The sequence below is a fragment of the Schistocerca serialis genome, chromosome 5 (genome assembly GCF_023864345.2).
Source record: "Schistocerca serialis cubense isolate TAMUIC-IGC-003099 chromosome 5, iqSchSeri2.2, whole genome shotgun sequence".
Classification (NCBI taxonomy): Eukaryota; Metazoa; Arthropoda; class Insecta; order Orthoptera; family Acrididae; genus Schistocerca; species Schistocerca serialis.
Window position 1 is genome coordinate 364,060,208 of NC_064642.1, and position 15,753 is coordinate 364,075,960.

A 15,753-nucleotide genomic window follows, 5' to 3' on the forward strand; every position below is an offset into this window, starting at 1 on the left:
CAACTGCATGGACTATCCTAGCATGCTGTCCATCAGATCCAAATTATACACACACTACCGATGTAGTGACCCTCGCCCAATATCATCAGCAGACATGTCTGAAAGAATAGACATCACATATATAACTAAGGTGAGGCTGACCAATGATTCTTCAGTGCAGATGTACACCGAACTCGAACTCTTCTGGGAATCGGCGAAATGCCATGAGTAGTGTAGACAATGGGTAATTGATCTGATAGGAGGCGTGCTAGGGTAATTCATGCAGTTGTGATGACTACTGTGCTTGGATGGTGTAATGGTCAGCACATTTGCCTAGTAAGCAGAAGACCGTGGTTCAAATCCTGATCCAACACAAATTTTCAACTTCCTCCATTGATTTAAATCTATGCCCACTGCTAGCTTAAGTCTTTAACTCCTTTGTGATTTAAGAAGAATAGTGTTAAAGTAGGAAAAAAATTGTTGTGAAGCATAGAACAAAATACTGCAGTAATTCATATCGGCAGCTCTGTTGGGGGTGAACCTCTTGGCAGCCCCATCAGCAGAAGGAACGAAGCCACACTTGCTGTACTAAAAATAGGACATTATCCTTTAGTATAGTTTACCTTCCAATGAGAAGGCCAGTCAACTCATGTAGTTTGTGAAGCACCTCAATTGGTATAGTGTATTGTAACAAGGTGTATTTTACTTGATGAGAGCTGTGGAATTGCAATGTTTGTTGTCGGTACGTCTGCTTGTTTTCATACTTTTTTGGCCAGGCTGCCCTAAGGTGGTGGGAATTAGTACTACAATGAAAGGGCTTTCTGTGTCACAATTATTAAGGCCCCATGAAACTGAGTGTTTCTGGTAAATGTAGTTTACGTTATTATTATTATTATTATTATTATTACTATTAGTATCACCACCACCTTTTTTAATGACTCATTACAAAACTTTTGACAAAAGACTTGAAATAAAAGCCATAGTTGAGAAGGGGGTGAGGCAAGGTTGCAGCCTATGCTCAATATACTTAGAGCAGACAGTAAAGGAAACCAAGGAGAAATTTGGAGAAGATATAAAATCTTTTAGGTCTGCCGATGCAGTTACAGACAGTAAAGGACTTCGAAGAGCAGTTGAACAGAATGGTTAGTTTCTTGAAAAGTGGTTATAAAGTGAGCATTGACAAAAGTAAAAGTAGGCTAATGAAATGTAGTTGGATGAAGTGAGGAGGCAATGCCGAGGAATTGGATTAGAAAATGAGAAACTAAAAGTAGTAGAAGAGTTCAGCTATTTGGGCAGCAAAATAAAGACTGGCTATATCAAGGAAAACATATCTGAAATGAGGAATTTGTTAACATGGAATATAAAGTGTTTCAACATTTGTCCGAAGAGTAACCTTAATGGAAGTATAATTTAGATGACTAAAACAGTTCAGATGAGAAGAGAATTGAAACTTTTGAAATGTGATGCCATACAAGAATGGTGAAGATTAGATGGGTACCTCGAATAACAAATGATTGGTACTGAAATGAATTGGGGGGGGGGGGGAAGTAATTTATGTCACATCTTTATGAAAAGAAGGGATCAGTTGATATGATGATTTCTGAGGTATGAAAAAACTGCCAATTTGGAAATGGAAGGAAGTGTGAAGGATAAAAATTGTGGGAGGAGACCAAAGCAGCAGATTTAAATTGAAGTAAGTTGCAGTAGCTATGCGGAGATGAGGTGGTAAGAATTGTTTAGTTTTGCATATTATCTAGATCCGCGAAACATACAGTAATGAAACTTCGGATGATTTATCATCACACAAATTACATTGTTGTAATAATCCTTCTTTTACTGTCTTTCTTCAAATTTTATGTGTGTTTCTATTTTTCAGGACTGTACAATGACACACTAGAGGACTGTAGCCCATTTGATGATGATGTGTTCATGTTATTGGATGCATTTCTCAGACGACTGCCTCAGCCTGTGTGCCTAATTTCACACAATGGTTTTAGGTTTGACTTCCCAGTACTTCAGACTGAACTATACAGATTGGGAAAGGTGATACATTTTTTTTTTCTGTTTATGATATTGATAAACGCCTAATAGTCATAAATTTGATGATGCCAATAAATTATTGATAAGTATGACCCATGTCCAAATTTAAAAAAAAAGTTACAATAATATATGAATGTGGAATAACTCATGGTATATATTAACCCCTGTAGTGCCATGTATTTTGCAAACTGTCTGGTGCAGAGTGGTACAAAAATGTTTTGACAAAATGTTAAAAGTACAAGGTCAAATTTTTTAAATTTTATTTTAATTTTTTACTGTGGAGAACAGCTTTGTCTACAATAAAAAGCAAAGTAAAATTTATAAAAGAATGCCCTCAGAGCAAAGAGGTAAAGTGTGGTTTTTTTTTTTTTTCTTTAAAAGGAATAAAACTGAAATCTGTTACTTCAGCTCATATTGAGATATGGTTTACTGTTTACCTGCTCAAAAATTCTTTATTTCTTTCACAAATTGCATACCATATTCAATCATAGTGTATCATACTGAAAAGTATTATCAGCTGTAATGACTAATTAAAAATGCACACTGCAGTAGTAGAGTTTTTCTCATTAAACATTCTAAATTGCAGAAATAAATATCGTATTCATTGTCTCGCAGATATTACCCAACAAATATGACATAAAATCTCTTTCCACTACAAAATCTCTTAAATTATCAAATGTTGCTTATAGAAGTAGCACTTCTTACGTGATAATAGACAAATGGCATTATAATTATGTCGTGTTTGACATCAAAAGTGTTAACAGAAAGAAGTGTCTAATTCCTTAGCGTGTATTAAGAAGCAGCTAAATTGTTCAGGTGAGATTTTAGTTAAGTATTTAGCAGTAGGAATGTCCTTTTTGTGAGTTGAAATGCTATTATCCCAAGTACTTCAGTTTATTGTAACAGAATGCATGCTGCTGGTTAGAATGTGCTTTTAATAGTTGAAACAAAAGAAGGCAACTTCGAGAAAGTTTCACTTTTCTACATTCAGAAGTGTTTAGAGGGCATTGCTGGAATTTTAAAATCAAGTGATTCCTCAGTTGTACATTGTTCATTAGAACTTTTAATTCTCAACAAGTAAAGAACCTGCAGAAAGTTAAATGCATAAAGGAATCTGCAATCGAAATGAAGCTACACATAATCTTCAGCTACAGCAGATGTATTGTTGCTCGGAGACCTGATAGCTATTTCCAAAGAGGAACTGAAAGCTGAAGGCTGAGTGGATCGAAGAAGGCACTGTTGACATACAAAATATAATGGAAAAGGGTGGATGCTGATATGGTCAAATCACTTATTTAAAGTTACTCTCAACAGCACAAAACTTCCAGAGTGTGTCAAGGCAGGTTTCCTTCACTTAAATATGCAGCCTTACGTCCCCAACCCAGTACACTGTTTTAATGTAAGCACTTTGGACACACTACTCTTGGGTGTAAGGGGAAGCCACTTTTGGCAAGTGTGTTAAGGCTACGCATGAGAGTCAGTTGTTCATCTCCTCTGAAGTATGTAAATTGTGAGGGAGATCATCCTATCTGGAGTAGGACAGCAGTGCCTATCTTGAAGAATGAAGAGACAGGGGCTAAAAACAACTAGGTTTTTCCCATATAGTGAGGCCAAAAAAATTCTATAAAGGCATTTAGCCTCCCACCTTCACTACATCTTTCCTTCAGCGCTTAAAAAAAACCTCTTGTGACAGCCAATGCCTCTACACAAACAGAGGTTGCTAGTGACACCTGCATTTGTCTGTGCAGTTGTAAAGTTGCAGTTATTTCAGAGCCCATAGCCCCCCTGAGAACACAAACAGAGGTTGCTAGTGGTAACTGACACCTGCATTTGTCTGTGCAATTGTAAAGTTGGAGTTATTTCAGAGCCCATACAGATCTGGAGAAAATACTGCAAATATTGGTTTGAAAAGCTTTACTTTCAAAATAAATTTCCTTTTGTGCAAGATCAATTAAGTGACATGTAAGAATGTACAATTAATTTCTTAAATCATCGAGCATTTGACTCTTGTTTACATCGTAACATTTTGAGGACCGGCCACTTACAAGAATTTAGAGTCCAGAAGACCAGACGTTTATCATTGTTTTAAATTTTACTGGTGCATTTGTGTGATGCATCTTAGTGTAACACACACAAGAAAAAGACCAATATTAAACGTGAAAGCTTAGCTTTTCTTGTAGCTACATTATGTATATTAATTTAAACCATTAACTTTTCCTATTTGTGTGTTTGTGCTACTTAACAGTGAAGTTGCTGTTGGGTGACTACATCACATGTCTTATACTCTGAATAGCAGCAGGCAAGATCACACAACATGAGCTATAATTGGCTTACAAAAGGGCATCACAGTCTTGATTTCAATGCTTTGGAAACTAAAGTACTGTGTTTGGAGGAATTCGAATTTACACTTACATAATTACAAAAAATATGCAGTGTATCGTTATATGAAAATATGCAGCATACATGTTCCTGCACATCATCAAAGATCTTTCAAAGACCTCGTTTTCTTAAGTGGCGGCGGTAAGTTCTATGATGATGATGTATTAAAATGTTAACCATTCAAAGGATTGATAAGTTTTACAGTTCCATGGAAAAGTATACTGTCACTTAACATGGAAGAAGTGTGTTTTTTATCTGAGAAGTCCGGAATTTTTTTCTTTGTCCACATATACACCCTGTCTTAGGAGGCAACCTGTACCTTGGCGGACCACTCAGCAGTCCGGGTTGTGCATATGGCTCTACAATGGTTTAACTGCCACCCAACTGCAGACAACCTTACAGTCTGCCGCGTCACAAGGGCCAAGACTCAAAATGTCTTTAAAGAGAGCAAGAAAAGCTAATGGCAACCATTCTTGGACTCCATCAACCATTCCACTTGTTCTACAAAAGTACAGGAAGCAATTAATATTTACAGTAAACACAGTAATTTACCAATAACACCAGTGCTGAAACAGGGATGTCTCCTAACAATGGCCAGAGACATCGTTCAGACTATGACAGAGCATTTTACAGCAACTACTGCCAGTGCCACCCAGGGTCCGGAGTTCCACTGCTACAGTGCCACTGTAGAGAAAGGCAGTTGGGCTTCAAATCCAAACATTTTGAGTTTTACAACTGCCTTGGATTTGGGACTGAGGCTTGTGATTCTGCAGTCAGTCATGACCAAATCTAGTACAGTATGGTTAGGCATTTGCAAGAAGCCTCGAAATAAATCTTCCTCGAATGTTTTAATTTGATATGGCAGACACCCACTTTCCCAGCTCATGGAGAGAGGCAATTTTGATACCTCTCCTCAAACCAGGAAAGGACCAAACGTGTCCTAGTAGCTACTGGGGTATCACCTTAACAAGCTGTGTAGAAAAGACCTTGCTGCAAATGGTTAACTATTGTCTAGTCCGATTGCTAGAGACCAGGCAACTCCTGTTGGTGTGGACTCTGGAGATTTTGATCCACTGTTGACAACTTGACCTTGCGAGAGGCAGGTATTCAACAGGCTTTCCTACATAACCATTGCTATAATGGTACATTCTTTGACACCAGTAAGGTGTAAGACACTACTTGGAGATACAGTATTCTAGGGCAGCTGCACCAATAGCACTTTCATGGCTGCATCTCCATGTTCATACAGGTCTTCCTATAAAAGCACTGTTTTAGGTCCCAAGTTGGTGACGTACTGCCGAATCGTTTCGAGCAGGTATTTGTCAGGGCGGTGTTTCAAGAGTTACCCCTCTTTGTCGTAGCCCTAATCAGTATCGCATCTAGGCTAAGAAGCCCTGCACAGAGCTCCTTGTTTGTGGACAATTCTGCAGTTTTCTGTTCCTCCCCAGTGTTGCAACAGTAACTCATCAGTTGCAACTTACACCATTCTACATTTTAAAGGATCGATGAAATTTCTGCACCTTATTTTGTCTCTAAACTGTGGGGTTTACGACACCTGAGACACATGAAAGCCAGAACCCACATGGCACTGAATACCTTAAAGTGCCTTGCGATAGGTCTTTGGGAGTAGACAGGGCATATCTGCTCCAGTTTTACAGGGCTTTCATGTAATCACAGCTAGACTATGCATGCACAGTGTGTGGATCAGTGAGGCCTTCATTTCAGAAGTTCATTGACGGTATTGACCATGAGGGGATTATGCTGGCCATGGGTGCTTGTAGGACCAGCCCCATACCCAGTCTTTGCTAAGGCTGGGCAACCACCACTCACCATCGAGTGGCTGCTCCTCATGGTACATCAGGCATGTACCGTATTTACTCGAATCTAAGCCACACTCGAATCTAAGCCGCACCTGAAAAATGAGACTTGAAATCAAGGAAAAAAATTTTTCCCGAATCTAAGCCGCACCTGAAATTCAAGACTCGAAATTCAAGGGGAAAGAAAATTTTAGGCCGCATCTCCAAATCGAAACAAAGTTGGTCCATTGTAATATGAGACACAATTTAGGTCAAATTAATGACAATACAGCTACAGTAAGCTTAGCAGGTAAGCTTTACCAGGTAACCATTGCTATGCGTCAGGTGCTCCGTCCGTATTTATACGGGTACCCTTCCTTTTTCATGTGCTTCATATGGTTTGAATTGATTGCTTATTTTTCTTTGATCTGATAAGCGCCATTTTCTTTGTTATAGGTGTTTACGTCACTCTAATCTGAAAATTCATTACTGTACTGTGTCATGCATTGTTTGTCGCATTCTGATAGTGCGTGTCTACGGCCTGTCGCCGCTCCCGGCATGGCTTGCTTTTGTGCGCGCTACCGCCGCTTACAATTAAAAAAAAAAAAGAGAGAGGAATCGTCTCATTAGCGAAACAATGGCAAGAGACTGCTATTTGTTGTTACTTACACTGCTGCTTTCTTTGATAATGATCAACAAGAACTAAATAATAGACAGCATATGATAGATGATGTTCTGAACGAGAGTTTAGCGAAAATTTTTCTCGGTTTGAAAATCTTTGCAGACACGTCTTTAGTACATTACATTCTGCACTGAAATTAGAGTTATCTTAGATTTAAAAGTCTAGTAAATTGCTGTGCTTCATTTCTGACTGTATCACTATTAGGCATAAGAATAATACGAATATAAACACGACATGATATGTATATTCTTCCGTGTTTGCTGTTGTCTCACTCTAGTTTCGTAGTTTATTAGGCAGACAGGATTTAAATGAGACAGCAGCAAACACGAAACAATACATGGCAAAATGTTTATATTCGTATTATTCTTATGGTGAAGAGAATACTATATGTGATTCACAATTCATTAAAGTTCCTATTAGAAACCATCTCTTCTCACAGGTAGAAAAAATTCAGAATGTAGAGTTGGCCATATCGACAAGTAGAGTTGACCATATTGACAAACATCCCGAACAGTCTTGCCAGTCGGATTTTCGTAGTACATTGAAATGCTGCTATATTCGAAGATGAACAATACGGAATTTGTATTTACTTCATCGGATAATGTATGAAAATACAGTGGTCGAAACTCGGGGCGGAGAAAAAAGCTCAACTTCCACCTTTTTTTTTTTTTAATTTATTTACTGAGGCAGAGGATTTGGTGCCAGTATTTATCTTTGTGCTTGCAAAGCATGCCTGTGTAGCACTACATATATTCGACGGCAGAAGTTAGTTGTGGCGGCACCCACCAACATTTTTCAGAACTTCCGCTTGCTTTGCACTCGATTCTAAGCCGCAGGCGGTTTTTTGGATTACAAAAACCGGAAAAAAAGTGCGGGTTAGATTCGAGTAAATACGATAAGTTCCTCAGTGCTCCAAAATCACCTGCGTACCATGCTGTTGCTCATCTGCCTCTGAAATATCTCTTTCCCCAATTATCCATGAGAAACATAGCTCTTTGGGATCTGCGTGCGCTGGAGTGACTTGGTGTGCAGCTAGTATAACCCTAAATTCAGGGTTTTAATCGCCTGCTAACCTGGATACTGCAGAGTCCCAGAGTAATTTTAGATTTAGTGCAGTATAGGAGAGGTTGCACTACTGCATATGTTTTTAATATGTTATTTTATGACACATCTACATCGTTACTCTGCACTTCACTCTTAAGTGCCTGGCAGAGGGTTCATCGAACCATTTTCATACTACTCCTCTACCATTACACTCTCGAATGGCGCATGGGAAAAAAGAACATCTAAATCTTTCCGTTCAAGCTCTGATTTCTCTTATTTTATTATTCTCCCTACGTAGGTGGGTGTCAACAAAATATTTTTGCATTCGAAAGAGAAAGTTGGTCATTGAAATTTCGTAAATAGATCTTGCCGCAAAGAAAACCGCCTTTGTTTCAGTAACTGCCACCCCAACTCACGTATCATATCAGTGACACTGTCACCTCTATTGCCTGATAACACAAAACGGGCTGCCCTTCTTTGCACTTCTTCGATGTCCTTCGTCAATCCTACCTGGTAAGGATCCCACGCAGGAGCAAATTATTATTTTGGTACTGCTGTTGAGTATAACCTCTACCCATAGTAATTCACAGGAACTGTCTATTTCAACTTCAATACAAGATAAACAACTACCAGCAGACACAAACACACTACCACCTACTTTATTTAATCTATCCTTTCTGTACACAGTTTGCGCCTCTGTAAAAAAATTCGGCAGAATTTATCTCCAGCTTCAGCCAGCTTTCTGTTCCTATAAGGATTTCAGATTCAGTTCTTTCTATCAGTGCTTGAAGCTCTGGTACTTTTCCAACACAGCTACAACAATTTACAATTACAATACCAACTGCTGCTTGGTCAATTCTTGTTGTTTCTTTGCCCTGTACTCTTTGAGACTGGAGCCCTTTTTTGATCTTTCCTGAGACTGTCTAACCTAAAAACAACGCCCATTTTAATGGAGCACCCCCAACTCTAGCTGTGTTTATGGATGGCTCTAAAGAGAGGGGGGAACTATTCATTGCTCTGTAGTTTCCCTGATCGTGTCCTCAAGATATAAGTGCCTCAAGACTTTACTATCTTCGATGTAATTATACGTGATCTTGTGGGCACTGGGGCAGAGAGATGTTTAAAGTACAGAAGTCCTTGTCTGTTCAGATTCCTTGAGTGCCCTTCACTTTCTGCAATGCTAGTACCCAGCAGGTAAAGTAGTCGAGAGTTTCCAGGACACCCTCCTTCAACTAAAAAGGCTGGAGAAGCAGATGTCTTTCTTCTGGATGCCAGGGCACATGGGTATTGTGGGGAATGAAAGGGCAGATGTGGCAGCCAAGGAGGTGTGTTGTGACTCTTAGTGAGTTCAGTGTGTCATCCCCCTGCATGCTATCACCTCACTTTTCAGGTAGTCATGTGTCAATCAGAAAAGGAGCGGTCTAGTAGTCTACAACATGGCTGTGGCATCTCTCTTTCCAGTCATACAGATGTGATGAGGTCTTCCTTCCTTGTTCCTGCATAGGCCACAGCCCTGAGAAGCGTGGCTTCTTGCTCTGACCCTCCAATGTGTGGTGCTTGTGGCGTACAGATCCCAGTGCGCCCCATTTTACAAGGCTGCATTTTAATTTTACACCAAAGGGTTGAAGTGCATTTGCTAACAAATTTGCCCTCTATTTTAATTGACAATCAGTCAAATGTGGTAAGACTTTTAAAATTTTGTGAATTGTCAGGCTTGTTCCCAAAAATTTTAGGGCTTCATTTTTAATGTGTCATGGTGCCTGTCTCACAATTTTTTGGTATAAGTGATCAGCCAGCTACATATTCCTTTGAACCTATTATAGTTTTCTCTTGTCTTACTTAGTTCTACTTAACAATTTTAGAAAATGGGAACAATTTTAACACTGTCTTCCACAATTTCAGCTTGTGTGATTGTGCAGGTGATCATGAGTGTGATTGGATGAGAGTGAGTGTGCTTTTATCTAGGGTTGCTTTTTATTTATTTTGTCGCATTTTCATATTTCAACTATGTTTCTGTCCACTAATTTTGCAAAGGAGCTGATAACACAATGCCAGCAGCCTTGCCTCTGTGATAACACCGGTTCACATCAGATTACTAAGTTAAGCGGTGCCAGTTTTGGGTGGGGTCACGATCCAGGTCTGCTGCTGAGTGCTGTTGGCAAGCAGGGTGCACTCAGCCCTTCTTGTGAGGCCAGTTGAGAAGCTACTGTATTGAGAAGTAGTCACATTGGTCATGAAAACTGACAACGGCAAGGCGAGCGGTGTGCTGACCACATCCCCCTCCGTACCGGCATCCAGTGATGCCTAAGGGATGAGGATGACACAACAGTCAATCAATACCGTTGGGCCTTCAGGGCATGTTTGTTTTTTGCTGATGACATCGTCATTCAGAGCCCCCTAAAACCACACACAAACTGTGGTGTCACCGCCAGACACCACACTTGCTAGGTGGTAGCCTTTAAATCGGCCGCAGTCCGTTAGTATACGTCGGACCCGCGTGTCGCCACTGTCAGTGATTGCAGACCGAGCGCCACCACACGGCAGGTCTAGAGAGACGTCCTGGCACTCGCCCCAGTTGTACAGCCGACTTAGCCAGAGATGGATCACTGACAACTACGCTCTCATTTGCCGAGACGATAGTTAGCATAGCCTTCAGCTACGTCATTTGCTACAACCTAGCAAGGCGCCATAGCATTTGATATTGAGATTATAACATGTACCGTCAAGAGCGATGTACACCAATTATGGATTAAAGTTAAGTATTATATCAACTACGTACTTTATTTGCTACTATTAATTCCCTTAACTGTTCCAGACCTCGCGCCAGTCAGCGTGTAATTAAACGCGTGCGTTTCGGCCTCCTCTAGCAACACAGTGTTGGCTCTTCTGCCAACACTTCACAAACACCACTCTGATCCAAAATATACTGCACTATTTTAATTTGGGCATTGCTAAATCCCGTCTATTGCTTCAATGTTGTGGCTACACCAGAACTAATGTTTTCACTGTCTGGTTTTCGGAAAACAGCCTTGTGACCAAGTCAAGTTTGCGTAAGTGTCCCTTTTCTTCTTGATTTGAATTCCTGTCTCTTCATTTTCAAATTAATGTTCCAAATTCAGTACAGGTAGAATAGAATCCATACTTTCAATGCTTATGACAGTCAATCTATGAACTGATCATAGTGACTTAAAAAAAAAAAAAAACAAAAAAAAAAACAAAAAAACAAAAAAAAAGGGCACAGTCCATTCTCTGGTATAGAACTTACTTAAGTATGCTGATGATAGAGTGCCACAAACTATCATGAAAGGTTCCGTAAGGAGTAAAATGCTGCATGACCATTGCAGATAACACAGTGACAGTTCATCTCCCAAGGGTCAGAGGATAAAGTCTTCTGATTTAATTCATTAAGAGGCTGTGAAAGGATTAAAATAAATACTCAGCCACTGGTGAAGCATTATGAACATCAGGAATGAATGCAATGGCAGTTGGTCTGACAGAGAAGAATTCTGCTTTAAGCTTGTGTAACTTAAATGAGTTGATGTTGTTTGAAACTGTGCAAGTTGCGTCATCACAAGACGAAGTGTGAAACAGTTGTATAGAAAACTGCTTTTGTTTTTCTGTAGCCAACAAAACCTGGCTTGTTGCAATAAACAGATATGCTTCCCAAACATTTTGAATGTGCAAATCAAATGACTTTGCGAATGACAGTCTGGTGGCACAACTTTTGATATGAAGCTTGTCATTAAAGTAGAAAGGAAGAATGATAAATTGATGTGTGCGTAAATATAAGTGTAGAATCAAGTTTATGAAAACTATGAAGTGAAGTGTTATGGACTATCCAGTTCTGGCTGCAGAGTTGAATGTGCCAGCAGCAGGGGTATGGGTCCTGCAGTACCATTGCGAGAACTGAGTCCACAATACTTACACAACCTGAACATTCTTCATTACATCATGGTTTCCATAAAGTACTTAATTGGTAGAGGCCCAGGGGTCAGTCATGGCTATTAGTCAACAGTATGCTGATGCAGCAGTGGCTGGTGGCAGGCAATAACCTTCCTGATGTAAGTCGCCTTGTCATCTTAAACTTTTTGCTGCTACAAACATGTTACCTACACTATGTGCTTCCCCCCCTCCCTCACCAAACGCAGGTGCCTGTGCTCACGCAATATGAAATGCTTATCATCCAATTTTAAGACAGCTATTATTTGAGAGAATTTGATTTTTGCACATCTTGATTTTATACCTTTCTCAATAAAGAACTGGGTTTCTTTTCATTATACGTCCTAGTTACCGTACTGCATCAAATTAGGTAAAGTATTGTACAAAATTTTAAAGTGTTTGCAGAGGTGAAAACATATTGTGTAAACTTTACACACAATTGATTTTAACTCCTTCCTTGCAGTGAACTGAATGCAGATAAGATACTGAAATTAGTTTTAGAATTGAGAGCAGAATGATAACTCGTTTCATTCTCGAGTTATTGTTATTTATATGCGAAGGATTGTAAATCATGGCGCCCCCATTTCTGTCCTGGGCTATGTACGAGGGTTGGAACTTTAATAGAGGCAACTATTTATCTACAGCTCATAACAAATAGATACATGTTTAAAAGTTTTACTGACCTTCAAACTAGTCACCAACATTGTGTGTAGCCTGTTGCCAGTGATGTGGCAGTCGTAGTATACTCTTAGCAGTGCCAGTTGTGTTGACAGTTCGAGTGGCGCAGTCTATTGCCAGATGAATTTGTAGCAGTTCTGAAGCGAACGCTGTGAAGTGTTTCCTTCAGTTTAGAAATAGAGCAGAACGCACGAGGGCTTTAGTCAGGGAAGAGCAGTAGGTGGTTCAGCACGTAGCAGACCCATCAGTCAAACAAATCAGTAACAGCTTGCGCTCTACGTGCTTGAGCATTGTCCTGCAAAATGATGGTCAGGTCCTGCAGAAACTGTTATCTCTTCTGTCTCTAAGCTGGTTGTATGTTGTGTTCCAAAAATGAAAAGCATAGAGACAGAAGTTGGAACACAAAATACAACAAGCTTAGAGACAGAAGAGATGACACTTTCTGCAGGACCTCACAATCATTTTGCGGGACAATGCTCAAGCACGTAGAGTGCAAGATGTTACTGATTTGACTGATGGGTCTGCTAAGTGCTGTACCACGTACTGCTCTCCCCTGACTTAAGCCCTTGTGCGTTCTGCTCAATTTCTAAACTGAAGGAAACACTTCATGGCATTCACTTCAAAACTGCTACAAATCCGTCGTCCAATAGACGACGACGCTCAAACTGTCAACACAAATGTCACTGCTAAGAGTATCCTACAACTTCCACATCACTATCAACGGATTATGCACAATGCTGGTGACTACTTCGAAGGTCAGTAAAACTTGGAAACACGTATCTATTTCGTACAAGCTGTAAATAAATAGTTGCCACTGTTTAAGTTCCAACCCTCATAAATCTTGTGATCATAAAAGTCATCATATTTCATGAAAAATTCAAGATATTGAAATGAAGTTTAATGCAAATGATAGCACACAAAGAGACACAAGTGTTGTATGGTAAACACTTCAGATGTTTTTGTTCACCGAGATACGGAAGCAAATTGTCAGTAGCAGTCAGAGGTTGATGTCTCAGGACACATACAGAGAATAGCACTGTAGGAAAACCCAAGTGGTGCACATATACATACCCACATCACCTGGGGAATGGCGGAAAAGAATGTGTATAAACATCCACAGCAGCAAGAGGGTTAATGACTTAAAGCATTAGAGAACCGTCAGCACTTTGTGATGTTGCACAGGCCCCATATCGAACCAGTGACCTTTAGAGACTGGATGGAGTGTCAGGCCATGGTGCTCAGTGCACAGTCTAACCTCAACAGACTCAGTTTGTAGCCCAGAACTGATGGCTGTAGGTTAGCAGCTTTGCCTAGTTGTCACCATTGGTCAATGAAGCTTGAGTAGGTGTGCTGCACGTTAGATCAATGACTGGTGCAGAGACTGCATGACACCAAAGGAATGATGCAGCCGGCTAAGCTGGTAGCATTTATACTCCCTTTGGCCGGATGTTTTAAGACTGGTGGTGGGCTCCCGTTGGTTATTTAATTGGCTGTGGAAGCACGTCACTGTGACACAGAGCACTGTTCCAGCACCCATGTGCAGAATTGCATTGGTGGGTGGTTTGCGTATCACTTGCCTGGTTGCAAAGGTCTGGCTGACTCTTAGGATGCAACAGAACAAAACACTGTTCTGCCTTCTGAAACCCACAGACAAAGCTATATCTGTTTGTTTCCAGTGAGTGTTATGTAACACACTAACCAGGTTTCTTTGTACAAGATTTGTCATCATTTTGGTTTGTGTTATCATTTTGTGTGTGTTTCTCAGATAATATTTTGAATTTCTCTTTCATATAAGGTACAGTTAATTTTTTCCTGTGTCACAAGTAGAATTACTGCTAGTTCTTACAGAAATAATCTTTCCTTCACTCTGTTCCTCACATATTGTAAAAGCAAATCAGCTGAATATTTTATTTCATCTTTTGATTAACAATTTTTTTTCATATTACTCTTAATCATTGGTCTAACTTTAGTGTGCAGTAGAATTCAGTGCACAGTTATGTTTCTATTAACTGCAGTGTTTTTTTATTGATATTTGTTTATGAAATTTGCAGGTACTTGCAGACGGCATATTATGTGCGGACTCCTTGATTGCCTTTCGGCAACTCCTTGGACAGAAAGCGATAACCAATGGCGTATCATGCGTAGAAACAAGAAATGAACAGACTGTTAGTCTCCCAGCTTCAGATGGATATGATGATATTCTCTGTGATATTGTAGAGAAGATTGAGGCAAAATGTTTAGAGAGTGCTGATATCGTATTTAGTGATGAAGCAAAGTATGACTATAAGCAACAAGAACTAGAAAAAACACCAACCCAGGGTATTGCACAAGCAAATGATCCCCCTAAGCTCAAACCTCATGAGAACAAACCAAGCACTTCAGAAAAAACAAGTAGCAAGGTTAGAAAACGCTTGTTTGATGAAACAAACACACATGAAACTGAATCTAAAGTACTGAAAAGATTTAGATTGGGAGATGTATACGAGTTTTTGTTGGGGAAAAAACCTGAAAACTGTCACCATGCCGAAGGGGATACATTGAGTCTCTTGCAGTGCATAGTTACAAAGGGTTCAGAATTTATTGAATGGACTGACAATAATGCAAAGCTTTTCAGTAAGATACAAAAGTTGTCGTTCTGATGAAAGCTGTGCACAATGTAGTTATGTTTTTAATCTTTTTATGTTTTTTTTTATAGTTTTAAAATGCTGTTAATATTTGAATATGTTTTAATGAACTATGTAATGTGCCTTTTTGCATTCAGCATTACTTGGTGTTTTTTATATAGTAATGAAATCGTGTGAATGTTTTATCCTGTTTTGAGAGGAAGTGTGGAATGCAAAGAGAAATTCTATATTGTCATGTATTGTACGTCAGTCTCTATTCAAGAGCACTGATAATCATATTTTTAGAATAATACATGTATCACTGCTGATAGGAACATAATGTTTCAAACTGTATTTACCTTGTGACAGATAATGTAATTTTTTTACTTCTATTAAATGTATGTTTGCTATCTTTTGTATTATTCATTTGTTACGAAGTAGTTGCTAATTGCGAGAAATAATAATTTGTTCCTCTTATGTTGTATTGCTTTTTGAAATATGCATTGCAACTTACCATACTCAACCTCCTTCTCCATGGTATTTATACCATCTAAAGATTGATGGTAACATTATCAATGTGTCTATTCATAAAGTTTGAGTAAGATCAGTGTAT

The 15,753-nt window shown here is 39.4% G+C and overlaps 1 protein-coding gene across 9 annotated transcripts in view; it reads left to right on the top strand.

The window, feature by feature from the left end:
• The window catches only part of LOC126481093 (uncharacterized), an 801,677-nt gene extending 786,127 nt beyond the window's left edge, over positions 1 to 15,550 (top strand). For 5 of the 9 annotated variants that reach the window (XR_007587512.1, XR_007587508.1, XR_007587511.1 and 2 more), the window contains one exon: positions 14,589 to 14,725. Coding sequence is in view for 3 of the 9 variants with exons in the window: in XM_050104612.1 (XP_049960569.1) it covers positions 1,856 to 2,022; positions 14,589 to 15,176 (755 nt within the window). In the remaining 6 variants the exon portion in view is untranslated. Of the gene's footprint in view, positions 1 to 1,855; positions 2,023 to 14,588 lie in introns of all 9 variants that reach the window. The other 4 variants (XM_050104612.1, XM_050104601.1, XR_007587509.1 and 1 more) reach the window with 3 other exon arrangements.
• Positions 15,551 to 15,753: the final 203 nt, after the last annotated feature.